This window comes from Centrocercus urophasianus, unplaced genomic scaffold (assembly GCF_019232065.1).
Source record: "Centrocercus urophasianus isolate 14NV4802_14NV808 unplaced genomic scaffold, USGS_Curo_1.0 seq_26, whole genome shotgun sequence".
Lineage (NCBI taxonomy): Eukaryota > Metazoa > Chordata > Aves > Galliformes > Phasianidae > Centrocercus > Centrocercus urophasianus.
The window spans coordinates 11,005,172-11,031,748 of record NW_024884822.1 but is presented as its reverse complement, the minus strand read 5'-3'; the positions used below and the strand labels follow the sequence as shown (position 1 = coordinate 11,031,748).

Sequence of the window (26,577 nt, the reverse complement as noted above, 5' to 3'; positions counted from 1 at the left end):
CCCCAGCTTGGCACAAGTGCTTGCAGCACACAAGGAGCCCTTTCTTGCTCAGGGATTGCCTGCTTGTTTATAGCCCTGGCCCAGATCAGAGCAAGGAAAACACACCTGTGTGAGCCAGCCGGGCTTGCACCTGCGAGCCACTAGGGGAGTGGTGCCTGTTTGCCCAGGATGTGTTTTCTTCATGTCCAACTTCTCCCCACAGCACCATGAGCTGCGTTCTGCTAAGGGCTGCTGTAGGTTCTGCTTGCTGGCAGCGCGTTGGAATAGGCAAAGAGCCCAATTAGGCACTGCATTGCTTTATACAAAAGGTATCAATAACCCAGCAGAAGAGCTGAGAGCTCGCTCTCGCTGGAGATGCCAAGAGCGCAAATTGCCTGCTTGTAAGAGAAAGGCTTAATTTCCATAGAACATGACAGATTAAAGTGAGAGTGGGTGGGTCCATTCTATTATTCATCAGCACTCCCTGCTAGCAGGAGGTGCCGTGCTGTTGCTTTGAAGTTTCTTCGAAGGCATGGGGTGCCCAGGGCCGTCCTGTTGTGGTAGAAGGCACAGTACCCAGAGATGGAGCTCCCCCCACCCCGGCACTGCGACACAGCCCCACTGCTGAGGATGATGATTCCCAGGCATGAGTCAGAGCAGAAGGTCCTCGTTGAAACCCGGAGACCTGGCAGAATTCTGGACCCTGACCAAGGGATTGCTGTGCTGTGGTGTTAGTCATGCCCAAAGGCCAGCAGAGCTTCCTCTCTCATCGCTGTGCGGTGAGCTCTGTCAGCCCGGAGCGCATTCTGGAGGTTGGATTCCTCACTCCTGAATGGGAAACAGAGCAAAACAATGAGAGAAAAACCAAATTTCCATCAGCTGCATTTCTCAGGGAGCGTTTCACTCAAGTGGAAAGCTCGAGGAGTGATTCTTTGGCACTTTTCATTTGCAGCTAAACCCTGCAAGAGGAGGAGACTTGGATACTGTAAGAAAGTCTGTGGGGCAGCCCCCTGGTGCAGCAGGGTGGGGGAGGTGTATTTACCCCCACGTGGGCAGCAGGGAAAGCACCGTGTCCAGCACAGAGCAGCGGTGACCAAGCAGAAGGCAGCGAACCCAACCGTGGTGGGCTGCCACCGCTAAGGGGACAAAAGGATACCTCATCTCCTGCACTGCTGCAGGTAGAAAACCTTTATTATTAGCCCTCGGGTATGTTTTCCTGAACGTTTCTGCTAGAAACAAATCCCTTCTTGGGCTGTTGTCGCAGGATCTGCAGCGCTGTGCCCATATCTCCATCCCACCCATTGCCACTGGGGGTTTTCTGCTCCCCGTCACGTGCAGGGCGGGTGTCGGGAGGCTGAGAGTACCTATATCGATGCTGCAGAGGGTGATTCATTATGATCTGCAGTAATCCTGAAGCTATACAAAATCGCTAATAATAGGGCTTCGAAAGCGACACGTTACCCGAGATAAAAACTGCCTGCAGCCAAACCCAATCCTGCTTTGCTGAAACTATAAATAAAAAGGTATAGCCCATACTCAGCTCCCAGGAACGAGAGCAGAAGGTGCAGCTCAGCCCAGGATCTGAGATTGGGATTGGGATCCTGCCCTAGGAAAGCACACACGAGTGAGGCAGATGCCTTCTGTTGGTTCTGGAACGGGCAGAATAGCAGCCCCGCCGCCGCTGAGGCCTCGAAAATCTCTGTGCCATTAACACCGCGTGCTGCAATGGAGCGCGGCGCTGACACGGCCAAAGTCAACAAGAACTTTGCAGGGATTTTAGTGGCGTCGGGGGCAGCTTCACGGCTGGAGCCAGCTGAGGATTTACTGTCACCATTTTCACCAAGGACCGTAAAACTCAGCGTGCCGCAACTTGGTCGTTAACGTTGGCTGCAGGCTTTCAAGATTCTGCCTTGGGAAGAGCGTCGCTCCTCTCTTTCATCCCTATAGCTCTGCCCGCAGACCGGGGCGATGTTTTCTTCCCTGGGGAAGGCTTTATACTGCATCCAGGGCACAGGTTGGGGAAGGAGTGGGTCTGCCCCACCTCTGCCCACTTCCCCACCGCGGCTCCAGGGAGGCTCAAAGGAGCCCTTCTTAGTTTTTTGTCCAAACAAATCGCGCAGCGTTTCACACCGACCACTTTAAACGAAACCAGACTGTTTAGTCCAAGTGATTACTCATAAGCAGCATCTAATTACTTCGAGTATTTGAAGAGAAAATAGAAAAATCTCCTTGGAGTATGCAGTGCAGCTTCGAGGAGAGCCCATGAACGCACGTCCTCCTTCCCCATTACAGCCTACACCAATACACCCCATGTCCCTGGTCCCCACACACACCACAAAGCTCTCAGGGGTGTGATTGGCCCTTTTTCCATCTGAGCAAATGCTCCTGATGTACTCTATCAGTGCGTGCACTGGTGCAATTCTCCTTCCTGATACACCCTGTCAGTGCGTCCACTGGTGCAGTCCTCCCTCCTGCTATACCCTGCCGGTACACACAGCAGTGCATGCACCAGGGTGAGATCCAACCCCATTCCTTAGGAGAGCAGCTGATCCCAGTGACACAGCGAGCTCCCACCCAGCAGCCGATAGGATGGGGGCTGCCCTCCTGCCTGGTGTTCTGCAGGCGTTCCCAGGCCAGCATTGGATGGGGTTAGGAGGGAGCTGGCTGGAGATCAGCGCCAGAGATGTCATCAAGCCCACACCCACTGCTCTGGTCTCCTGGGATGGTGGAGGATGAGATTCAGCCTTGGAAGCATCCCAGAGCACTTTAATCTTCTGTCTCAGATGTTGCCTCGGGTGGCTGCTGTAAAAGCAGAAATGCAGAGATGGCTGTACAAGAAGCTTCTTGTCTGTGTTGCTCACTGGGGATGCCCTGGCTGGAAGGCAGGAGAGGGGACAGGGGTGGGCAGTGGAACTGCTGCTTCCCCCAGGAAAGGCTGCAGGAGCTGGGATCTGCCCTGGACTGCCCATGGGGACAAAACACTACGAGAAACCCAAGCACAGGGGCTTTGCAGATGCGCCCAGGATGAGCCGCCTGGACAGCAGGAGCTTGAAAGGGATGTATGGAGCAACTCCGAGCTCCAAGGCCACAGCCAGCAGCAAGTCAGCAGCATGAGTGGGCAATGTAGGAACAGAAAGGCCCCAAGCCCCAGCAGCCAGGAGAAGCAGGGCAGCATTGCGTTGCCTTCGGACATTTTCGTTTTTCCAGAACTACTCTGAAACATGGTATTTGCATTAGACCACCAATACAGAGCAAGGGTGAGGTTTCTTTCCTTGCCTGCTGCAGCAGTGGTTGGGAATTCGCCCCTCTTTTGGCAATGGGAACACGTTGCTGATGCCAGCACCAACGCTAACTGAAACCAGGTGGAAAAAGAGTCCTCAGCTTCCCAGCACCGGGATCCCATTTCCAGCCAGCAAAGCCTCCAGCAGGGATTTCCAAAAGCCTCTGGTCACCAAAGGGCAGCTTGGTCCCCACTGGGCTGAGCCCTGCACCAGCTGGGGACATCCCTGCGTTTGTCCAAAGCCACACCGCGCGATGGGACTCTGTCACCCTCTTGTGGCTACAGGGGCTGACGTTGGCTGGAAACGTCCCACCCAATTCCCAACCCACTCAAATCTCAGAGAGGAAATCAAAGGCAGAGGGAGGCTCACTCGGCTCTATCTGAAAGCCATTGTGATGATGTCCAAGTTGCTAAAGAAACTTGGATAAAACCCCAGAGATTAACAACAGCTCAGGGCTTTTCTGCATACTGGAGTTTTGTCTGCTTCCAAGAGAAACATATATATGTGCTTCGGTGGAATTTCTCTGTACGTTTTTTGGCGGAGCGGCCGCAATAAATCCCTTTACTGCAATAAGATAAGGCAAGGATCCCTCTGCAGTTCCCCAGGAGAGGCTGGAGATGGCTGTCCAACCCACGTGTGTGTGTTATGCCTGCATGAAACTTGAGCTGTTCAGGTACACAGAAATCCATCTGCACGGTGCAGATGGAGGCAGCGCAGGGTACATCCCAATGGAGCTGCTCCACACCCCAAGCTGCTCCCTCCATCCCTTCCTTTTCCTGCCTCCCAGCTTTTGACATGAGTTAAAGCAGCAGAGGAACGCCTGGTGGGGGAAAAATAATCCCCCAAAGCTCCGGTTCAGGAACGCAAACACGGCCCCTGTCCCACTCCTTCCAGGTAGAGCTGCTGCAATCTGGGTAAACACAGCAGGGCTGCCCCAAGTGTTGGTGTTGGCTGCACTCACCTCGGGGCTGCCAGGGCTTTGAGCAGGGCTATGCTTACAGCTGGCCCTGAGCAGGGCTGGGAGGGGGGAGTTAATCACAACAGCCCTTCTGCTTGCTCCATTGACATAGATCTGAGAGAGAAACGAGGAATTAAAGGGTTCACTGCTGCCATGCCAGTAGGCACAAGCAGTTGGATATACCCAGTGATGTATTTCCCATCTAGATTGCTAAGATTAAGCATATTGCAACCAAATTTTAATGCCACGTCTTCTACTCATTAGAGTTCTCAAATCTGTTCTCGCAGCTACACAAACTAAAAGGCTGCTTTATATTCTGTAGGTTTAGAGGTGACTTTTTTCCACAGTTAATTAGTTTGAAGCTAACAGGGCTGGGTCTATTGGTTCCAGTCATGGAGCCATTGGGATACGCATAGATACAGATATAGTTTTTCACTTCTGAGCTGCTGTTTCTCATCTGGCAGCTACTGAGTCAATATTATTTGATGCCGGTCTGCTTGCTTAGGCGAAATGACCCGACCATCCCTAGCAAACCCCAGCAGCAGGAGACCACATCACAGCCCCGGGGTTTGGCTCTGCATTCCCATCCCAGCAACACGGCCATGGGGCCAAGGGACAGGCATGGGGATATGGCCCCACTCCCCATAGGGACCGCAGGTGAAGCTGGAGCTGGTGAGGATGGCTCTGCTGTGTCAATCCCATTACTGGGGACAGAGTCCCTGCACCTTGTGTAGGAATCCTATAAATGTAACGTGGGAATGCAGTGTCACGTATAATCCCTGCACAACCAAAGGCAGCCTGGAGTAGAGGCTTCAGAGGGCTCAGCTTTGCCTTCACAAATGTGGCTGGTTAGTTAGCTAATATCACTTGGACAGCCAGGTCCTGGAGGGCACCTGCTGCTGGTAGATGCCTAAAATGACCCTGATTGTGTTTGGGAAGCGGGAGGCAGAGTTGCTTGAGCGAGGCCGAGCCACAGCGGAGCCATGTACACAAAACAATGCCATGATTCATCTGAGATTGCCATAACCCATCACATTTCATCAGGATGCTGTGGCATTTAAAATGGCATTTCCTCCCATCTGTTGTGCATTAGCAGACAAAGAAAAGGAGGAGGGGGAAGAGAACAGCTGAATAAGAGAGGGGAGAAATGGGATTCTGGAGTGAGGCTGTTCCTGTGGCAGCTCCTCGTGAAGCTGTGGGTCGAGGCAGGGGAACTCATTGCAGACCCTCAGCCCCACGCTGCCCCAGCTGCAGCCCACGCTGCTCCCCTGGGCACACAGCGAGGGATGCTGACAGCCTGGGTGACTCAAAGCCTCGCAGAGCAGCACCTGGCAACCCACTGTGCACACAGAGATGCACAATGCTGGCTGAGGGCTGGTAAATCGGGGGCAGGAGGAAAGCAAGTCCTTCAGGCCCACCGCTGTGGCCATTTCCTCCTCTTCTCCTCTGATTTCCCACTGCCTGCTCCCTTCCCTCTCTCATTTTCCCTTGGAAATAAAACTTCTTTCTTCATCCCAACTTCTCCCTTCACAACACCCCATTTCCTCTCACTCTTTTGCTCCTGTGCTCTCACCTTCTCCCCCCCCGTCCCTTTGCAGTTCCCTGCCCTATTCCTTCCACCTCCATCCATCTCTCTTATGCTCCCCTCATCCTGCTCCATCCCCATTTTCCTGCAGGAGCATCCCAGCAGCAGAACACCAGAAAAGCCATGGAACAGCTGCCCTAGAGATGCTGCGTGAAGCATCCTGGTGATCTTGCCTATAATGGGGTACAATATGGGTCAGACTCACATTTAGGGACAGTGGTCTGATGCTAAGACCCACCAGAGTCACCTGCTGGTGGTGACGATGCTCCTGTTCCCAGACAGACAACCCACCCCTTGGACAGGGGATCCAGCAGAGGCAGAATGAATAGTTGGAGGAAGAAATTCCTCAGGCAAACATCTGGGACCACTCGGTATCCTGACCCCATAGATTCTGTGCACCATACCAGCATCCCTACAGATCCAGACCCCATAGATGCTGTGTACTACGCCAGCATCCCTAAGGATCACAACATCTCTTCACTTTGTTTCATGCTTTTCATTCCCCAAAGCAGCAACAGGCAGAATCAGCCCCATGCCTGAAAACTACACCCAGCTGAGCAGCACCAGATAAAAATGTACACGCATGGCAGAGGATATGTTCCCCATGGCTACATCACGCTAATGCTGCAGACTTGTAAGTGGACAAATACACAAAAATGTTGCTTGTAGCTTCACGAACAGAGAGCAGAGAAGTGTCCCTGCAAGCCCAAGGGTCCAGCAGACGTGCTTAGAGACTGTTAGCTTCCATAGGGCGCAGAGCAGGAATGACGGCGCCGTGCAGCTGCTAGCAGCTCCCCAAGCCGGGGTTTGGCCAGGACACAAACAGTCATTCAGAATGGAATAGGTGTGGACAAGTTTTACCCCAAGCAATAAGCAAATAGCATGTGAAAGTGGCAGCGAGCAAAGCTGTCAGCTTGTGAGGCTGAGGGCATGGAGCGGGCTGTGCGGTTATTAGCAGACTGAGCTGGCTACTAAATCACAGCCGTGTTATCCCCTGTCTGGGTTTGACACTTCTTCCTCCGATCTATTCGTGACTCAGTGTCTTGGCATGGAAAACGCATACCCGAGAGGTTAGCTTTTGAAATCCACCAGGGACATTTCACCTTCCTAAAATAAAGAGTGGGCAAAATACTTTCAATGTCCCTCCAAAAAAATGCAGGAAAAAAAATCACTCCTTAATAAGAGCGTGTTGTTGGGCCTCAGCTGGCTTCAGGCTGAGGTCAATTTTCCTATTTATAATCATGCAGCTGTTTGCTGACTGAATAACTGTATTTATTATTTGGCATGTTTACCAAACGCCTCAAATACCTTCTCTACCTGTAATTGTGGTGCAGAGTACATATATATATATTTCAGATTAGTTCATTCAAGTGGCTTGTGTTACTACCAGGCCCTGCGCTGTGGTTTCCTAAGGGTATTCATGGCTTGAAGGTATCAAACTTTGGACTCGGGTGACCCTGAACTGTAGCAGACACTTGAGGAAAAAATGGAGTCCGTTTTTAAAGTCATTTGCCTGTGGGCACTCCAGGGTTTAACATAAGAAATGTGTAGATGTGGTACTTAGGGACACAGTTTAGTGGGCAGTAGGTGGACAGTTGGACTAGGTGATCTCAGAGGTCTTTTCCAAACTTAATGACTCTATGATCCTATACTCTACTTGCCATGCTTGTAAAAAGCACCTTCTGAACATGTTTTCTCTCCATCTACGTTCAACTCTGTCTTCTTCCTTTCCACATTCTACTGGAACTGACCAAAACCAAATCCAACCCCTTTTTCCTGTGACATTAGTTGGGAGAGCTTTGTTGCCTTGGAGAGATCCTCTCCTTTCTGCCCAAAGCGTGGGCATCCCTTCCTTCATCTGTAGATTCTTGCACACCATGGAGTATGCAGGGATAGAGGTGGAAGAGGTTGGGTTGGTTTTTCCAATTCCAGAGGCCCCTGAAGTCATCTTCTGCAGGCATTTGCTCCAGGCCGCATTGGCTCTACATGCTCTGCCCTGGTCAGTCCACCACGGGATAAACGCTTCAGGGCTTTCTGCCCCAGCATGCTTTCCTTACCTGTTTTTTTCCCTCCTTAGCTGGAGAACTGGGTCTCCAAAGCAGATGCTGGCTGATAAGCCTCATGCCTTTGTGCGAGGTCATCCCGGAGCAAGGGAATGCTGTCCTGGTCAGTCACAGCATCACCCTTGCAGGGATGCCACAGCCACATTTACAGCGAGCTTCTATGACTGCCTGTGCCGGAGGAGGTCACCCCTAGAAATGCCTAGCCACGTCTGTGCTTCATTTGCAGGAGCTGTAAACCTGCCACCTGGCTGGTGGCTTTATTGCTTTGGATGATGCTGGTGTCAAAGAAATTTGGTGCGGGAGCCAATTGGAACACAGTCAGTTTTATATTTAATCTTTGCTATAAAGGCAAATAAAGGTTCTGTATTTTGAGTGAGTGACAGACAAGCCACGGTCATTATTAAACCTTCTAAAAATAAACCTCTGCTGAAGTGACAGGAGCCAGATTTTTCCTGGAAAGTATCAGCATGGGGAGGGGGTAACAGGGCAGCCCTTCTGCAACGCAGACTGCCTCCAACAGCTGCACTGTGTCAGGAGCTCCTTCTTCTCATTGTTTGCTTTGTTTGCCCCCAGAATGCCTGAGCAGATCCTTGCAGCAGCTTCATGTCTATCCAACAGTAAATCACTCCAGAGCAGTGAGGCCTCTGTCCCCACAAGAGGAAAATTTAGTGGCTGTTGCTGAAGTAATCACTGCCTTGTTGGTTATCAGCCCGTCCTTGTTGTGGGAGGTGTCTGATCTCCTGCTGGAATGCAGCAATGTAAGAAGCATCAGCATGCATCCCGAATATCTCTTGAGCTCCCCGGGCCCAGATGGTGCCTGGGTTTTTGCTCCTGAGCACAGCTCTGTTTGCCCCAGAGGTTCCCCCTCAGCCTGGGGCTGGCTGGAGCTCCTCAGGAGAGGCTCGGTGCCCGGTCTGGGTCCCCCTCAGCCAGCCCAGTTCACTTCTGGATTTGGCTTCAGGCCTCAGCTACGCTCCCTGTCCAGCTTCGGGCGCCATCGTGGCTTCCCAGGGTTACCCTGCTCAGCTCAGTGGCCACAGTGGGTAAGACACAACCCAATCCCAACGCAGCCCAAACTCAACGCAGCCCAACCCCAACCTCAGCTCTAAACCCAACCCCAACGTCAGTGCAACCCAACCCCAACGTAACTCAACTCGCACCCCGCAGCATCCCAACCCCAGCCCCAGCAGCCACTTCCGGCACTACATTTCCCAGGAGGCCGCGCGGCCGGAAGCGGACGTGACGTCGCTCAGCGCGGCACGCGGCGCCCGGGGCAGCGCGGAGCTGGGCCGCGCCATGGCGGCGGAGGGCCGCGGGCGACGGGAGCTGCTGGCCCTCATCCACCAGCACCTCCTGCGCACCGGCTACGCGCGGGCGGCCCGCGAACTGCAGGCGCAGCTCGGACAGGTAAAGGGGCCGGGCCGGCTTCGATTGGGCTGCGCTCGCCGTGAGCCCGAGGGGCGGCGCGGTGCGGCGCGTGTGGGGCCGGGCTCACGGGCAGGGTCTGTGCGCGGGGTTCGCGTGGCCCGGGGCGGCATCGTGGGGTGCTGGGAGCAGAACCGGGGGCTGACGCGTGTTCTCTGCTCCTCAGAAGTTGCTCCCGTCCCTGGCGACGTCGCTGGAGGAGATCTTCACGCACTGGGAGAAGTGAGTGGGGAGGGAGGGGGCCGGGCCGGGGGACACGTGTGTCCGTGATTTGCGGGGCTTCCCCTTTGTGTGGTGGCTGTGGTCGGCAGCCTTCCTCCTGTCCTGGTTTCACGTGGTAACGTTTCCTTAGCTTAGGGATAAGTTGTTGCTTAGTTTTGAGATGCTGTTGATGCTGGGATCAGAGGCATGCTTTGCTTTCCCCGTCTCTGTTTCAGTTCCCTTACCAAGCCACGTGCTTTACACGTGCCTATTGACTGCAGGCAGAGTGAGCTGCACATGGAGAATGGGCAGAGACTCACAGTGCCCTAAGCAAAGCACAGGTAGCACCTGTATCTACCTGAAAGGACCTTATAATCATTTGAGTTGGAAGGGACCCTTAGTAACCAACTGATCCAACTCTCCTGCAGTGAACAGGGATACCCACAGCTCCATCAGGTTGCTCAGAGTTTGATTCAGTCTGACACAGAATGTCTCCAGGGATGGGACATCCACTGCCTCTCTGGGCAGCAAAGGATCTCCTGCTTCCAGCCAACCCTCTCATGCCCGTACTTGTCCATCCCAGTGACTTCTCACATCATTTTCCAACTGAGTGCTTCCTGTGAACATCTGCAGCACGAAGCCTCCAGCTGTGTGCAGTGAAATATTATTTGTTCTCACCCTCTGCACTTTGATGCAGAGTTTGGTGCCTATGCTGAGAAGTGATTGAGTGAAAGCATTCCTTTGGCTGTACCCCAGCCCTGGGAAGCAGGCGTTAGCTGAAGAGGTGTCTCCTGCTAGGATGCCTCATGCCTTGGTCTTGTTGCTGCAAGAGCAGGAGAAAGCTGGATCTAGGTAAGAAAGGAGTAGTGTAAGAACCAGGATTTACAGTTCCTGCCTCCATCAATATTTTGCTTTCTTGGGTGTTGATGCCAACCTTCTTCTGTGCCTGTTGTCATATTACTTTTAAACCCAAGGGATGACAGGGCGCTCACACTGACTGATTCCTTGTTCTCTGGTGTCACCCTTACCTTCTGATTCCACACCACAAGTAGGCCTTTTATTCCTTGCTGGCCCTTGCTATGTCTTCTACATGAAGGATGTGTTGACTTGTGGTTTAATTTATCCAGAAAGTGTCCTGCTTGGCTCAAATGCACTTGCCTGGGTGAGCTGTGATCCTCTAGTCTTGTCACTTCATAGGCTAGAAAATACCTTTCCTCAGACTGTGCTGCAGCTCCTTCCCATCTGACTGAGACCATCCTCTGTGCTGTATTCCAGAAACTCTTTTCAAAGCCAGCCTAGTAGCTGGCATTTGCAGTTTAGGAGCAGCCTTCCTGCTGGGCCTGTTTGTTACTGGGGGATGCTGGGTGGGTGAGGGAGGCTGCAGAGCTGCTGAAGTGGTGGGAATGCTGAACAGGTTCAGCCCTGTGCAGGAGGAGTACATGCAGCCCTCAAAGGCTGCTGCAAAACGAGCACCTGAGGTCACTACTGCTCTCCTGCATGCGATGTATGGAACCCCTGGTCACACATGGCAAATCCTTGGAGTGATTTCTGTTGTATTACCAGCTGCTGACAAATTGGGCAGGCATTCCTCCCCTCCTTGGGAGCTGTAGAAGAATGACACTTATTTGTCCTTAGGCTTAAGGCTGGCTTGAGAGTGGATGATGTTAAATTTTCCTATTTGTTCTTCGTATTTCCCTTTTTTTGACACAAAATCCATTCCCCTTAGAACTCCTTCAAAAGCCAGGAGAAGAAAGCTGAGCGATGAGGAGGCAGCCATCCCAGAAAAGATCAGAGTTCCTGATCCTGTGAGCAGCTCTGAAAGCTCAGAGAAAGAAGAGGATGAGAAAGAGAAGACGAAAACTGGAAATGGTAAGAGCCTGTAAACTCCCTGAATTTCACAGAGTAATAGTGAGGGGTTCTGTGGAGCAGTTCAGTTTGCTTGGCTAGAGAGAATGCTTGAAAATCAGTGGCTATTCCCTCATGCTCTTAGGACAACAGATTCATCACATTTATCAGATTTATCTCATGTAGAGTTTTTGAAGAGCGCAGATGTATGCTGAGGCCAACAAAAACCTTCTATGATTCAGTGGGGAGGGAAGGGATTGGATATTGTAGCTTGGGTGAAGCCTCAGGAAATAAGCCCCAGCTGTCTGCTTGGCCAGCAAAGAAAGGTATTTTCACAGATGAGGACCTTTTTATTTGGTCTGGACAGCCCTTGTACTGTTGACATGGGAGGCATTGGCTTGTGCAGCCTAACAAAAGCCCACGTGCCTCAGGTGTTTTAGCTCAATCTCACCTGCTGTAATACATCCCCTGGAACTGTGCAGATTGTGTCTTGGCTGTGGTAGAAGCAAGGCACCTACGTGTTGTAAGAGTAGTGGCTGTGGAGCTGAGGCAGGTGTAAAGATGGGCTCTGCCCTGCCTGCTGGGAGACTTTGCAGAACAGGGACTGTTCTGATGTAAGGAGGTCTGTCTTCATTTCTCTGTCTCTCTCCTGTGCAGTAACCAGCATTTCCCCAGTCAAAAACTCAGCAGTGAATGTAGAAAGCAGTGAAGATGATGACTCCTCATCAGAAGAGGAAACGCCAAGTGGAAAAGGTGCAATTACGGTAAGGGGATGCTGTCTCCTAAGTGTTAGAACTTGTCCAGATGCAAAATTGCTGCTTGAGGTAATGCCGTGTCCAGTTTAGCCCCTCATTTTTTCCCATAGACTTCTAATTTCTTTTGTTTTCTGTAGGTGACACCAGCTGTGGTGAGTGGCAAAGCTGCCAACTCCTTGCATTCTCCTGTTAAACCCACTGCTCCAGGCAGTAAAGTAGCAGCGTCCTCTGCTGCAAACAGAACTGTGCTCTCAAATAAGCAGCAGCCCAGTGCATCAGTTGTGACCCCAGCCAAGGCTGGGCAGAAACTGCCTGGTCCTGGGAAACCTGGACGAGCTGTAGCAGCCGTGAGCCAAGCAGTACAAAGCAAAGCTCCAGTAACGACCAAAGCACCGGAAAGCTGCAGCAGCAGCAGCTCATCAGAGAGTGAGGAGGAAAAGGAGACACCGACTGTGAAGACCTCAGCCCCCAAAGTGGGTAAGGAGCCTGCAGGGCAGGGTGAATGCATGTGTTGTGCTCTGCCTTCACCACAGATCAGATCCCTGCCATATCATAGCATGTTGCTTTCAGTTCCCTTGCTGGAAAGCTCAAAGCAGTTGCTCCTGGGGAGACTGCAAGAATACTGCAAAGCAGGCAGCTCTGGAGCTCTGTGGGATGAATCCAGCATGCTTGCTTCCATTTTGAGTAGCAGATGTTGTGCTAAGGAGTCTGTCTGCATCTCTGTCAGCATTGTGCTCTATAGGGCTGGGGGTGAATGTAGCATATCTGAACAAGATGCAGCACTAATGCAGTAGACACTTCCAGCTGAAGACAGGCACTTGAGCATCTTTGGTTGCTATTGCAAAGTGATTATTTTAGGGTATTTTGTTGTCTTTAGGGGGGAATCTCTTTTACTGCTTTGTTTGTTGGGGGTGAGGAATGTGTTGCAAAAGCTCTTCAAATGGTCCTTCTCTTGACTTTTTTCAGAGGAGGTTCAGCCAGGCTAGGGTGCCCCTGCAGGGAGCTGTGTGTAGCTGGACGACTCCCTGCATGATCAGAGAGAAGTCAGAAAGGGATTTCTCATCTGCCTGTATTTGGAGGAGCTGTGTTTGTGGGTAGATGCTTGCCTGGAGAAGCAGTTCTAGCAGGCAGCTGATGCTTTTGGAAAGACTAGGCTCTCTTCCCTGCAAATCTCTCTCACTGCTGCTTGTTTTGTTTTCCGGACTTCAAAAGCTGCATTAGCATCGTGCTCAGGGAGCTGAGAACAGGCAGCAGCTGTGTTGTCTCCCTTCTCATGTTTCAGAGCTGAAGCAGGCAGCTGAGGAAGCTGAGAGCAGCAGTGAGGAATCAAGTGATGAGACATCATCTGAGGAGGAGCTTGCGACCACAGCAGTCCAGGTAACCTCTCAGAGTCTTCGTCCCCAAGAAATCAATTCCCTTCTCTTGAAAGGGAGAGAAAATGCTGCAGTGCTCAGTTCTGTGAGAACATCCCTTTCATCCCTGGATGCATAAAATCCCCAAATCCAAGACCACAGAAACATGCTGTGTAGCTGAGAGCTCCACTAATCTCTGTCAGCAGCAAATGCTTCATTCCAATTCCTCCCAGTGCCTGAAGTGGAAGGAGATTCTTTGATCTGTAGGAAGTGATTAAACACAACTGTACAGATGTGACTTGCAGAAGGAGGACAGGTTAGCCAGGCTGTCTATGGACAAGTGGCTTGCTTCAAGTGCTCAGTTTTGTAGTCTGAACGAGCCTTTCCTGATCAAAGGCAGTGTGGTGACCTTGCTTAATACAGATTCTGCAATTATGACAGAGCCAGTTTCTTCTCTCCTAAGTGTGTAAGAGTCTCCTTTTCTTCCTCCTGTTCCCAGGCACAACCAGCTGTTAAAGCAGTGCAGGTTAATTCAACACCTGTGAAGAGTGCACCTGCTACTTCAGCGTCCACCAAGAAGAGCAGCACAGTGAAGCAAAAAGCAGTGACACCAAACCAGACTGAGCATGGCTCCGAAACGGCTCCAGTGGCTGCAAAGCCTGATGACACCTCAGAGAGCAGCGACTCATCAGACAGTGGAAATGAGGAGCCTCCATCAGTAACCCAGGTGCATCTGTCTGACACTGTCCTTGCATGCCTCTCCAAGGCTGGGAATTGCCATGGTTGGATTTGTCTTTCAGCTATAAGTTACAATAAATGGCATATAATTTGGCAAGCTAGCACAGCTTAGCTTCCTTCCTGTGGAGAGATCTCCAACTAGCATTAGAGGTGACTGGTAATATCAGAAGGCTGATGAAGAATGTCTGGTCTTATTTCCTTATCTTGGGATGCTGTCCCCAGGCAGCTGGGTGAAAGGATTGCTTGTCTCTTCTTCCAGCTGCTGACCTTCCTTCAGCATTTGTCTATCCCAGGGGGCTCTGAAATCTTTCCTTGATTACAATCTGAGGAGATTAATTATGTAACCATGGAATTTGCCTTCTTTCACACTGTCCTTTCTTGTCTTGTCCAGTCAAAGCCATCTTTAAAAACCTCCCAAGCCATCCTATCCCCAGTGAAAACCACACCAGCAGCATCACTCTCCAGCAAAGCTGCTCCAGCAAAAACACTTCCACTGTCCCAAGGGAAGCAAGCACCAAAAACAGCAGTGCTAAAGCAAGCTAAAGCCACGCCAGGAAGGACTGCTGCTCCTGCAAAGCCAGCTGAAAGTACAAACCCGGCAGAGAGCACTGACTCTTCAGGCAGTGAAGAGGAGGATCTGCCTGTGCCTGTCAGCCAGAAGGTGGGTGATGGTGCATTCAGCTCACACGGGCTGCACAAAGCAGTCGTTCAGCCATTAAATGCTACCACTGATCAGTTCAGGTTGATGATTAGACTTGATGATCTTGAAGGTCTTTTCCAACCTAAATGATTGCATGATTCCTAAGGATTCTCAGGATCTTCCATGTGGGACACCATTGCAAGAACTGTTGGAAAACACAAGCTCAGCTGAGGAGCAGTGTCCCAGCAGCAGCATCTGTGTGTAGGGAATAGATGCCAAGTGCCTCTTGGGAACTAGTCTGATTCTGACTGATTCATTGCAATTGTGCCTTCCCCCTCTGGAGTGGGCCTTGTGAGGGGTTGTCAGTGGTTTGGTCTTGCTTGATTCTCCTGTGCTATGCAGTTGTTTAGAGCTCTCTCAGGAGCACTCAGACTAAAGGCAAATCCCTTTGTGAAAGCATCCTCAGCTGTGAGAGCATCCTCAAGTCCATTGTATGGATTCTCACTGCATTGACTCTGAGCTGCAGAGCCTTTTGGGAAGCGCCCTGAAAACAGTGTTTTGGAGATGGTAGTTATCATCTGCTGGGGAGGAAGGGAATCCAGGGGCAGAGCCTCACGTGTCCTTACAAGGAGGCTCTTTGTCAACCTGTCCTTTCAGTATTGACAGGCAGGAGCCAGAGAGGCTCTGCATTTTTTGTCTTTATAGCCTTGGTCTGCTGAGGTGGGTGGAGGGGGATGCTTCTCTAACAGTTGGCTCTGTGCTGCTCTCTTCCTGCATTATTATACATAAAGATTCAGCTTTGAGTGGCAGGAGCAGCTATCTTGATAGCTGGGTGTATAATCAATGAATATACAGATGTTATAATTATGAAATAAACAAGAGAGTTTGGCTAAGCAGTTATTATACCAAAAAGAGAATAAATAAGAGTGCTTACCTGTGTCCTGGGCTTGCTGTAAAACTCCAAAGGAAGGACCTCTAGAAAGGGATCCTTCCCCACTGGTAGTCAGCTCTTATATGGGTCTAGCAGAGGTGGAGCCAGGTTTCACCCCTTCCAGCAGCACAGATGAATTGCCTTCACCTGTGCTCCCAGGGCTGACTCATTGCTCACCTCAGGTGATCAATCAGAGGTTCGGGCTGTGATTCAGCAGCTCCCATACACTGGGCTATGAAGGATTCACTGTAAAACTATTGAGACTCGTCCATTCTAGAAGGGGTGCCGTTGAAGGACAGACTGGGGTGGCTTTATTTTCCCCCTGTGCTGGGTTGAAGCTGGCAGCAGCAAGTACTGTCTTGCCAGTGGCTGTTTAACCACTTCAGCATCTTCCCTCTTGCAAAGTGGCAATTACCCTTCACTAAACGTAGTTAGCAAAGAAGAGCTTGTCATCAAGGGAGCTCTATTTTTGCCAAACAGGCTGTTTCTTCTTGTGTTAGTAGCCTGAAGACAGGGACCTTAAGTGAAGCCTGAAGATTAAACCATTAGGCTTAGCTGTGTCCACAGTCCTGTCCTCCCTGTCAAACTCTTAGCTCATCCTCACCATCTGCTACTTGGGCATATGCTAACCACTGACTTGCTGTATCCTGCAACTTCCTCTGGCTTCTGTGCAAGATCCAAACAGATACAGAGCGTTGGAAGCTGCTTCATCTTTCCCTGTGGGGGTGGATTAGCACAATTAAAATGAACATCATGCCTAAATGGAACTGCTTAATTGGTATGTTTACCCCTGAAGACTCAGGAATATTTAGTCAAAGAAGTTGACAAGGTGTTTGCTTATTTTTGGAGGGGAGGTTGGTGGTGGGGGGACAGAACAGACTGACCTTAAAGAGCCGATGAGCTGCCTTTCTTTTGGAAATGTCAGTTCTGCTCTGCTTTCCTCTCTCCTTAACACTGTGGGCCAAAGATGGCACACAAGCCCACCGTGGACAGGCTTCTGTTTCTGCTTAGCAGGACGGGGTGTGAGCTGCATAAAGACACGTGCTGGGAACTTGTGTCACTCCTGAGCATCCCAAAGAAACCTACACAGACTGTGCTGGTGGAAGTTGTATCTGCAGGTTTTTGTCTTAGACTGCAGGTCCTGTGCAGGGAGGCCAGATCTCCCATGAGCTGGAAAGTCTTTCCCTCCCCGAATCCTGTCCCTATGCTCACTTGCAGATGTCAGTACTCCCTTCACTGTGTCGTGACACAGCTGAGCTATTGATTTCAGTCCTGATACGCTGGTGGCACTTCTATGGAGGAATGTGATTGTTACAGTTTGCTCATTGCACGTGGCTTGGCGTTGCTTCCCCCTCTTGTCATGCAGAGCTGCATGATGCAAATGGACCCAGTGGAGTGACAGATGGGTTGTGCAGGAGCTGAGTCATCACTCGTACTGATCCACAGGCAGCTCCTGGTTTGGGGACTGAAGAAGGAGCAGGAAAAATGATTTCCTCTTAAGTTATTTTCCTCCTCTCTGAGTTACTGCAGTACCTGTGACTCTAAGCTGTCAGAACCCCCTGCCTGTGTTACTCTGCTCAGCCACGCTGCTGGCCTGATTCTGTCTGGAGCCATGCCATGGGACGTGGTGGCCGTCAGCCATCTGGCAGTGACCAGGATCAGGTGGATGGAGGGACCTTGGCTTCTGCCCAGGAATATGTGAGGAATCCCAGGGCTGTATAAAGGCTTATAGTGGTTTCTCTGTGGATGCTGTGTTTGTTCAGTGCCAGGATTCCTCCATCTAGTTCTTCCACAGGTCTTTTCTAATCTCTTCTGAAGTTAGAAGGCAAAGCAGCCCTCCTGCACAGGGATAAGCCAGTCCTGGTGCTGTGAAGGTCTTAAAAGGGAGCAACTGGGGTTTGATCTCGATGGATTTTTGCTTTGCACAGCACTGCCTGGGAAGGAAAGGGAATGGAGCTAATGCATTCATGTAGACCATGTGAATTCTAGTGCTGTCTTCAAGCACTTCTCTCTTCAGCACTGCAAGTCTGGCCTCTCTCCTGGAGATAGTGACTCACTGGAATCAAAACAAAACAGACAAGTGGGGTTTGCTGCCCCCCCTCCCAAGTGCTTTTGGAGGTTTCTGTTTCTCTAAGCAGAGTCAAAATGTGCTTGGCTTGTTCCGAGTGCTGTTCTGTAATGGGATAAACATGCAGATGCTGTTGTCTGTTTAGTGTTCGGCTTGGAGATGATAAACACTGCCCCAGTGGCAGCCCTCTGTGGGGCTGTGCCAGGAAGCACGATAGGCTCCATCGTCCTGTGAGGCGGCTGGGCTGCTGCTCTCGGCTGCTGGCCATGGCTGGTGGAGGGTTGAGAGCAGGCAAGGCTGGGTTTGCAGCATCGCAGGACTGGGAAATGGGGATGGCAGGGGCTGTGCAGCAGGGCAGGAGTCTGTCTTACCCTCCTGCAGCAGAGCCCGAGGCACGGCACCAAGCAGTCTGTCAGCATGCGGGTTGAAGGGGGCTGCCTGCTCTGCAAAGCGTGATGCTGCTCTTTGGCAGAACAGCCCAAAGATGAGCGATGAGCGGAGTAAACTGAGTGGGTGCAGAGCACTGTGAGCTTGGAGAATATCTGCGGGTGCTGCAGCTCCCAGATCTCTCAGCAGGCACTCTCCCTCTGTCACTGCTAGCCTCCAGCAGTGTGCAGGAGGGACGTCTGCAGCCTTTTGCCCAAGCTGCGAGAGTACATCCCAGTTGAGCTGCAGGGTTCTTTTTTGTACTAATACCATATTCGTGGGACTGTGTTTCTTTTTTTGTTCAGAGGTTACCAGAACAGCCTGGGTCCGTTCCCAGCCTGAGCCAGGCTGCTAAAGCCACGACTCCTCAAAAGGCAGTGGGAAGCACCTTGAAGAATGAGAGCTCTGAAAGTGGAAGCAGCGACTCATCTGACAGTGAGGAGGAGACTCCAGTGTCACAGATACAGCCTGCACTGCCTGCTGGTGAGTCTCATGCAGTGACCAGGATCCCTCACCTTCATCCTCGTGGTTTCCTTTTCTACCCTGCAAATGGAACCGCCTAGCCTGTTGATGATAACTCTTGTTTTCCATGGCTTTCCAGGACAACTCTTTCTCATAGTAACTATCTCACATGCCTTTTCTGCAGTGAAAAGCAATGCTACGCCCCAGCCAACAAGTGTGAAGAAAGCACCGGCACCCACACCAGCCCCAGCCCCAGTTCTGCATATGGCCAGCAGTGATGACTCCAGCGAGGAGTCGGATTCTGATGAGGAAATAGTCCCTCCCACACAGGTAAAGAGCTGCTGACCTGCTGAGTGTGGGTGTGAGGAGGTATCTCAGGACTGTCAAAGGTAGTTGAGTGGGTGGTGGATGGTGCAAAGAAGAGCCCTTTTCTCAGCTGGATCAGGGTTTCTTGGCAGCATCCCTGGGTCTCAGTGACCCCATCTCTGGATGTGCATTTCGGCAAGCTTGGTGTACATGAGAGTAGTGAAGGGTGTGAATATTTTGGCAGGAACACGACTAGATGTGTGAGGCCAGAGCTCCTCTGGGTCTGTGTTCCTTTTGCCCTACTCCAGGGAGTTAAACAGACTGGAAAGGCAGCCAAGTCCTTGCAGGCAGAGTTTTTCCATGAGCTGGGTAGCTGGATTTCCCTGTTTCCTCCCAAACCCTTTGCAGGGGATGCAGCTGGTGCTTTTTGCTGCTTACCATGCCTCAGTAGGCTGGACAGATTGTGTTGAAGGGAGGCACAGTGCACTTGCTGCCTTTCAGCCAGAGGAAGTCAGACCCCTACTTTTGAGAGTGGAAATGACCCTGTGTCTGTGCCAAAGGCACTCCTGAGTGTTCATGAAGCCAATCCCAGCTCTCAGCTGAGTCTCTTCATGCCATGTCTCTCTCTCCATGCTGGCACTGTAGGGCTATAGCTGAGCTCTGTGGGGGCTTGAACTGCTTCTGCATGAAGTTATTCTGGGTGTCTCTGCACCCCTTAAGCCCAAGAAAAATCCATGTGAGAAAGCTTTGACTGTGGGGTGTGGTTGTCATTCCTACATGATGGGGGCTTGGGTGCTCAAAGGAGCTGGAGAGAGGGCTGAGTGGCCAAGTGCACTTCTTGTCCTATTTGTCTACACGTACATATCCCCTTCTGGCCAGCACCCTTGCTGGGAAAGGGAGAAGAGGAGCATTCAAGGAAACCCTTCCCCATGTTGGCTATTGCTATGGCCAATGGAAAGGCTGCTTCCTACCCAACTGGTTGGGAAGCAGCCAGCCTGAGAGTCCTTGATTAAAGCTTTTTATTTATAATACCAAGACTGTATAAAATAATGCAGTTGCTGCAACTTGAGCTCTGTGCAAGACGGCTGAGAGCTCTCATTGGCAGTTCTCTGTTTTGTGCAGCCTTGCCTTCTTTTCTGAAAGCCAGATGTTGTGTGAGAAATGTCAGCCCACAAAGACCCAGCTTGTCAGAGATGGTGAGAGGGAGGGCTGCTCACGTAGCCTTATTTGTAACACAAACCAGGAGGCTGTGAGTTCCTTTGCTGCCCCTGCTGCCTCCTCTGCTGGGGTTTGTGTCTTGGACCTGATGTCAGTGTCTGATTTCCATGCCCGTGGCTCTTCTATTTTTAACTTCTCTTACGTTAAGTTTGATGAGATGCTTCAAGTGTGAGGAAACACAACTGCTTCTTGTTAATTTGCTCTTTAATCCGTGACTTGCTTGTGGACCTGAAGGCAGATTCGACCTGCAGTTGGTGTCCTTGTTTTATCTCTGTTGCTAATTAACCCTGAATGTGTTGTACCAGTATGTAAGAGAGTCCAGGCGCCTGCTCTGCAAAATAGAGTCTGCAGTAACAATCTTGCTAGTGCTGCCCTGGATAGATATCTGTGCACATCGTACTCTGTCTGTGAGCCTTCTGTAGGGCTGCTTTTTTGGCACCAAGCTAATGCAGTAGGCACGTGCAGGGTGCTGGCCATGCATGAGAGCTCACAGTAGACAAAGCTGACCAGTGAGGAAAGCAGAATAAGAGCATTAGAGCTGTGCTAGATGGAGGAGGTAGCAGTGGATTGGTGTGTGCTTCTGTCTGTTTTCTCTCCAAGTTGTGCTCTGTCCTATTTTTCTTTCATATCTATTTTAGACTCTATCCCAGCAGAACATCAAACCAACCAAGGTTTCAAGCACAGTGGCTGCCAAGGCTAATGCCACACCACCTTCGGGGAAGGGAATAAAAGCACCTCCTATCCCTTCAATTTCCAGAGTGTCTGAGAGCTCAAACAGTGATTCCTCAGAGAGCAGCACAGTGGTGGGAGAGGTAAAGACAGAGGAGATGAATGTGGGGAGCTTCCCTGGGGAGAGTGGGCAGAGGGGGTGAGCGAGCTGGAGCTTGAGGCTGGTGCATTGTCCTCTTCTGCAGGAGAATGCTCAGGAAGGGGGAAGATTGCTCTATTAAAATAGAGAACCACTGTTGTTGCACTGATATTGCCAAGCCCAACTGTTCTAGGCTGCTTTGTCCAGTCATGGGCATGAGCAAATATTCCTTCTTCCATATGCATTTCATCTTTCTCTCCTTAGGCTGTTCCTCCTCCTTGCTTGAAGCAGACAACTCCCACGGGGAAAGCTCCTCCAGCCAGTCCTGCTGCCCCGCAGGCTGCTTCCATCCTGAGAAGCCCCACTGCCAAGTTGAAGAAGCCAGGCCTGCAGCCAGCACAGGATGCCAGGCTGAGCCAGACTGCACTGCTCACCCAAGCAGAGGAGAGCTTGGACAGCAGCAGTTCCTCTGACAGTGACGAGGAGACACCCAAGCAGCCTCCCAAACCTGGTCAGTTCTCCCAAAAAGATGCTCTCAGTGCTGTGGGCCAGGCCAGCTTTTTGTTCCCCTGTAGGAGGCGTGGCTCCTTCACATTAGTGGTTGGAGAGTGATTTCTTCTCTCCAGCTCTGCAGAGGGCTTCCCTTTGTATGGAGAAGGCCTGTTGGTGGCAATCCTCACGTGCTGGGTAGGTGAACTAGCCCTGAGTAAGCAGTGGTGGGTTTAATGGGGTGAACTGTGCTTCTCCAGCAGGGCTGCTGCAGAAACCAGGAGGGACTGAGCCAGATGACAGCTCCTCGTCAGATTCCAGTGAGGATGAAGAGGCAGTATCACAGGTATTGTACCTGAGCAGGCTGTGGGATCCATCTTGCAGCTGACTCCTGAGTAGCAGAGAAAAGGTTGTTTTCCACCATAGCAAATGGAAAGCTGGGGTAGGTTTGCTAGGAGGAAAGTGTAGTGCAGTGAGCAGGGCTTTCTTGTGTGGGAAGGCACAGGCTTTGAAATCTGGAATGCTTCCCCAGGCAGCCAAGCCTTGGGTTCAGAGCTTTCCCTGCAGATGGGAGGAGCTGATGCCTAGCAAGGGTTAAAACAAGACAACTGGTGCGTAGTTCCAATAGCAGCAGGATTTTTCCCCCTTCTTATTTGTAACTTAACCCCTGTCCAAACCATTAAATTCCCTCTGTAAGTAATGTGCAGGGCGTGCAGCACATCTGCAGTGCATTAGCTGTGCGTGGGTGCACGCTAATGGCCAGGAGCCTTCCCCAAGTCTGCTTTACTGGGTGGGAACAAAGGAGAGACCCTATCACCATCAGCTCTTGCTGTTGCAAGCTCAGGGTCCGTCTGTGCTAGCTCCCTCTCCTGGCAGCCCTGCCTTGCCACGGTCTCTCTGCAGAGCTGACTGAACCACGCATTATCACTCTGCAGGTGGCCAAAGTGGGGGCCCTTCACTTGGAGTATGGGTACAATATCAACAGAGAGAGATCTATGTACCTGGTGTGAGGGATGCTGCTCTGCTGTGTTGTCTTCTCAGTGTGTCTGTGCTGTTTCAGTCCCTCCTCACAGGTTATGTGAGCCTCTCCAAGAGCCCAGCAGCACCTCAGACACCAAAGACGGTTCCCCCCCAGCCTGTAGGCAATGCAGGGCAAGGGAAAGCAGCTGTGAATGCCAACAGCTCCCTCGCCAAAGTCTCCACGAAAGCAGCCCCAGCTGACAGCTCCAGCAGTGACAGCAGTGACTCTGACACGGACGTCGAGCAGGTGTCTGCAAACCACAAAGCAGGTGGGTCCTTTGGCAAGGCTGGGAGTCTGCCTGGCACAGGAGCAGAGCTGTGTTGGCACAGGAGAGTGACACTGGGACCAGGCCCTGCTCCCGTAGTGTCTCCACTGCAAAACCCAGCGTGGGGTGCTGCTGCCGTCTGCTGGCTTCCCCTGGCCATGACGCAGCTATTTCTGCTGCAGCTGGGATGGCCAGCAGATTTTTGCTTTGGAGGGAGAACTGGGTATTTGTCTTCAAATGCGTATTCCTCTCCTCTGCTAACTGTGGTGTGGGAATGCTCCCAGAGTTGTCATCTTTCTCGTCACTTTTTCTGCAGAAAGCAAACCTCCTCTGGGCCAGGAAGCCACAGGAGCATCCAGCAAAGAGAAGGGGGCAGGAAAAATTGATGCAAGTCATGCCAACCCCAAGCATTCCCCATTCAAGAAAGCCCTGGCTGCGAAAGAGAATGATGTTGAGGCAAAAGAGACGCAAGCAAACCCATTGCCATCTGCACTGCTTTCAACCCCACAGCCAGAGGAGTCAAGTTTGGGGAGTAAAAGTGAGGTCACCACTGCTGCTGGAGCTCCTGCAGTGCAAACAGCAGAAGGGTTGGAAAAGAAGAAGAAAAAAAAAGAGAAAAAAGAAAAGAAGGAAAAGAAGAAAACTTCCTCCACAGCAGACAAGGCTGTGAAAACATCTAAGGGCAAAGACAAAGAGAACAAAAAGCAGAAAGCATCTCAGAAACGGAAACGGCCAGGAGAGGATGGGGCTGTAGGACAGCCCAAGGAAAAGAAGCGGAAAGGACAAGCTAGCGAAGAAGTGCCCAAAAAGAAGAAAAAGAAAGCAGCTGATGACCCAGAGAAGCCGCCAGACAGCAAGGAAAAGAAAAAATCAAGTAAAAGTAAGTTTCCATGTTGTGTGGGGCTGCATTTGCAGTAGGTTCTTGCAGCTGATGGGTGCTCAGCCTCTGTTGCAGGGCAACCACCTTCCCATTAGCCTTGTCTCATTCCTTTCTGGCCCACTCAAAGCCAGTGCAAGATTTTCAACTCCCCATTTCAGTATTTTTTCTGCATTTTCAGCATCAGGTCATACCTGATGCCTCTGTCCCACATCCAGCACAGCACGAACCATGTAATACTTGCACTGATCCTTGCTGTTTGCAGAGCAAACTGATGTCCCTATGCAAATGTCATGGGATGACCTGTCTCATGGTTTTCTCCTTTCCTGGTCTTTACAAGGGCTGGAAGTATCCAGCTCAGGGCTGGCAGAGGGTTGAGGTGAGTCTGTGCCGAACTGCCTGAGGCCTCCTTGTGCACCTTGTGATGCCTGCCCGTCTGCACTGGGCTAACACGAGGGCATTTTTTTATCCTTTGCAGCTCAGAATCCATTTGCAAGTCATAGCTATTGTGGGCTTCTTCATGAGAGAGAAAGAAGATGGAATGGGTGGGCCAGATCTGCTGGGCTTTCTGTTCTGCAGAGATGCACCCCTTCATTTTGGAGGAGACAGCCTTGCCTGTCAGCCTCTGTGTGGGCTGTTGCACAGACATGCACTGGAGCTTCTTGGTACAGTCGTGCTCAGCTGAGACTTGTGTCCATCTGGTGCTGGTAGCTCCCCTTGCTTTGGTTTCTGGCACGCGCTCAGCTGCCCCAGCACTGAAACAGTTCCTCAGGGTGGTTGGACAGCAGCAAGTGGGAAGAAGGGCATCTTGCCTAATTCTGCCCACACGTGTGCAGGGATCAAACTAGTCAGGCCTGAGGGTACTGGGGTGGGCATGGCTTCCTTGTGGCACAGCTCTGCTCTCACCCAGAGATACTGCCATGGATTGAATGTGATCAGAAACTCACCAGGAATGCCTCCTCCTCAACCAGGAGCTCTTCATGTCCCCTCACAGAGGTCTTAGTTGGCTTTTCTTTCCCAGAGAAAAAGACAGGAAAAGAAAAGAAGAACAAAAAGATGCCCACAGAAGGGGAGTCGGCAGCAGATAGCTTTGCTGAAGTTCACAAGAAGAAGAAGAAGGTATGTGGGAGACCTGGGGCAGGGTGCCATGGGAACAGCCATTCTGAGGAGCACTTGTAATGCTCATTCCTGCAGCATGTGAGGCTGGAGGGGAGCAGAGCCGTGTCCTGGCCTTGCTGACGGTACAGAGCCTCAGTACAAAAACCTGACCTCTGGTTGTTTGGGATTGGGGTGGATTGAAAAAAGGCTTTTTCCTGTATCCCCCAGGGAAGATACTTTCCCTTGAAAGGAACAGACCCTGAGGCCCTTTTGTTTTCAGGGAGCTTGCCTGAGTAAGAGCTCTTCCTTCACTGTCTGTTCATCTAGCTGTTGTCAGCAGGAACTGGAGCTCCTGAGGGCTTTGCAGGCTGTTGCATCCCTTGCCAACGGCTGGGAAAGGGTGGCAGAGAGAGACAGAGGGCGTTCCTTGTCATCGATCTGTCCTTGGCATCTGAGGAGCATCTGTGGCTGTTGGCTCTGCTCAGTACTCCACGTTTGTGATGCAGATACACTGATTTATTTTTTACCCTTTCCTTTTTAGAAGAAGAAAACGGCTGAGCCGGAAGGATTGTTGTGAGAAGGTACATGGCCCGTGAGAACTATCAGTCGGTACCTCTGAGCGGCGGTAACCTTGGCCAAATTCAGTGCTCCTGAGCCAGTCTTGGGAAGACCTTGTGTCCTCTAACCACCCACTGTGTGAGGCAGCCTGGCCCTGTATTAGAGAGCCAGGGAGTGGAACAGAATAAGGGAAGTCATACAGAAGCGTGCTGGCTTCTCTGGATGTTTGACCTCAACTCTTTAGCTGCTGAAATCCGGATGCCCAGCCTAGATGTTGCTGTCCTCTGTCACCAGCAGAGATAAGTGGCCTCTGGCAGCGTCTGTCTGTCCTGGCTGACCACAGGGAGCTTGGAAAAGTCATGTGGATGAGCTGGTGAAGTTCTGGCCATCTGGAAGTGGACCAGATGAATCTGCCTCCACTCTGCTCAGCTGTACGGCTGTTCTCTTCACTATCCCTAATTCTCTTAACTCCTTTCCCCAAAGGTACCGCATCCCTGTGATTAAGGATTTATGGGTGAAGATCAAACAGAAGAGTGGAAAAGGAAGCTCATCAGCAGAATTCCCACTTCTTTTTCTTTTATAAATAATAATTTATATCTTCTTTTAACTGTGACTTTTAGAGCAGAGTGACGTAACTTTCTGCCTCCTGTCCTGCTGGGGCCCAGAGCTGTGTTTATTGCCCTCCCTGACAGCTCACATGCTGCACTAAGAACCGAACCGAGGGAGATGGTTTGACCAGAGAAGAGCCTGCAGAAACTGCTTTCCTCCTAGCTGACGCCCAGCCACCTTTTTTCTCTTCACAGAGTTATATTTTTAAGAGAAACTTCTACTCTCTTTTTTCCTTCTGTGATTTGTGGTGTCAGACCTTTTACTACCTATGGAAGAGAGCTCTTTGGGTTTAGTTTTTATTCTAACAAACACTGACGGCAATAGTTATTGTGTCCCTGGAGTTGCACTGAACAGCTGCGTCCACAGCTGTTCTCAGCCAAGGCTGCATTTTTTTGTTTCTTTTTTTTTTATGGAATACAGAATAAAAGAAGAACGGTGAGACTTTCCTTTGCTGCATCTGAGGGACAGGGGTAGGAAGGCCTTTGGGTTGGGGCTGAGCTGGCTGGGGGCAGGAGCTGACTCCACAGGATGCTGCAGGTAGGAGGGGAGCACCCAGCATCTAAACCAGGCTCTTGGGCACATTTTCAGCCCCTGGGGGGAACTGAATTGCTTTCTGCAA

The 26,577-nt window shown here is 51.2% G+C and overlaps 1 protein-coding gene across 3 annotated transcripts; it reads left to right on the top strand.

Moving 5' to 3' along the window:
- The first annotated feature begins 9,162 nt into the window (after positions 1-9,162).
- TCOF1 (treacle ribosome biogenesis factor 1) lies at positions 9,163-26,397 on the top strand. 3 transcript variants are annotated; one of them, XM_042826114.1, is made up of 17 exons: positions 9,163-9,273; positions 9,458-9,513; positions 11,219-11,361; positions 11,995-12,101; positions 12,230-12,569; positions 13,375-13,469; positions 13,944-14,171; positions 14,574-14,843; positions 18,553-18,730; positions 18,894-19,039; positions 21,306-21,552; positions 21,794-21,876; positions 22,591-22,819; positions 23,133-23,696; positions 24,715-24,812; positions 25,333-25,372; positions 25,970-26,397. In XM_042826114.1, the coding sequence occupies exons 1-16, from the start codon at positions 9,163-9,165 to the stop codon at positions 25,366-25,368; spliced, it is 2,931 nt and encodes a 976-aa protein (XP_042682048.1). In that variant the 3' UTR covers positions 25,369-25,372; positions 25,970-26,397. The 3 variants fall into 3 exon arrangements, with proteins under 3 accessions (XP_042682048.1, XP_042682047.1, XP_042682045.1); XM_042826113.1 differs by having other exon boundaries at positions 25,833-26,397; XM_042826111.1 differs by having other exon boundaries at positions 25,333-26,397.
- Positions 26,398-26,577: the final 180 nt, after the last annotated feature.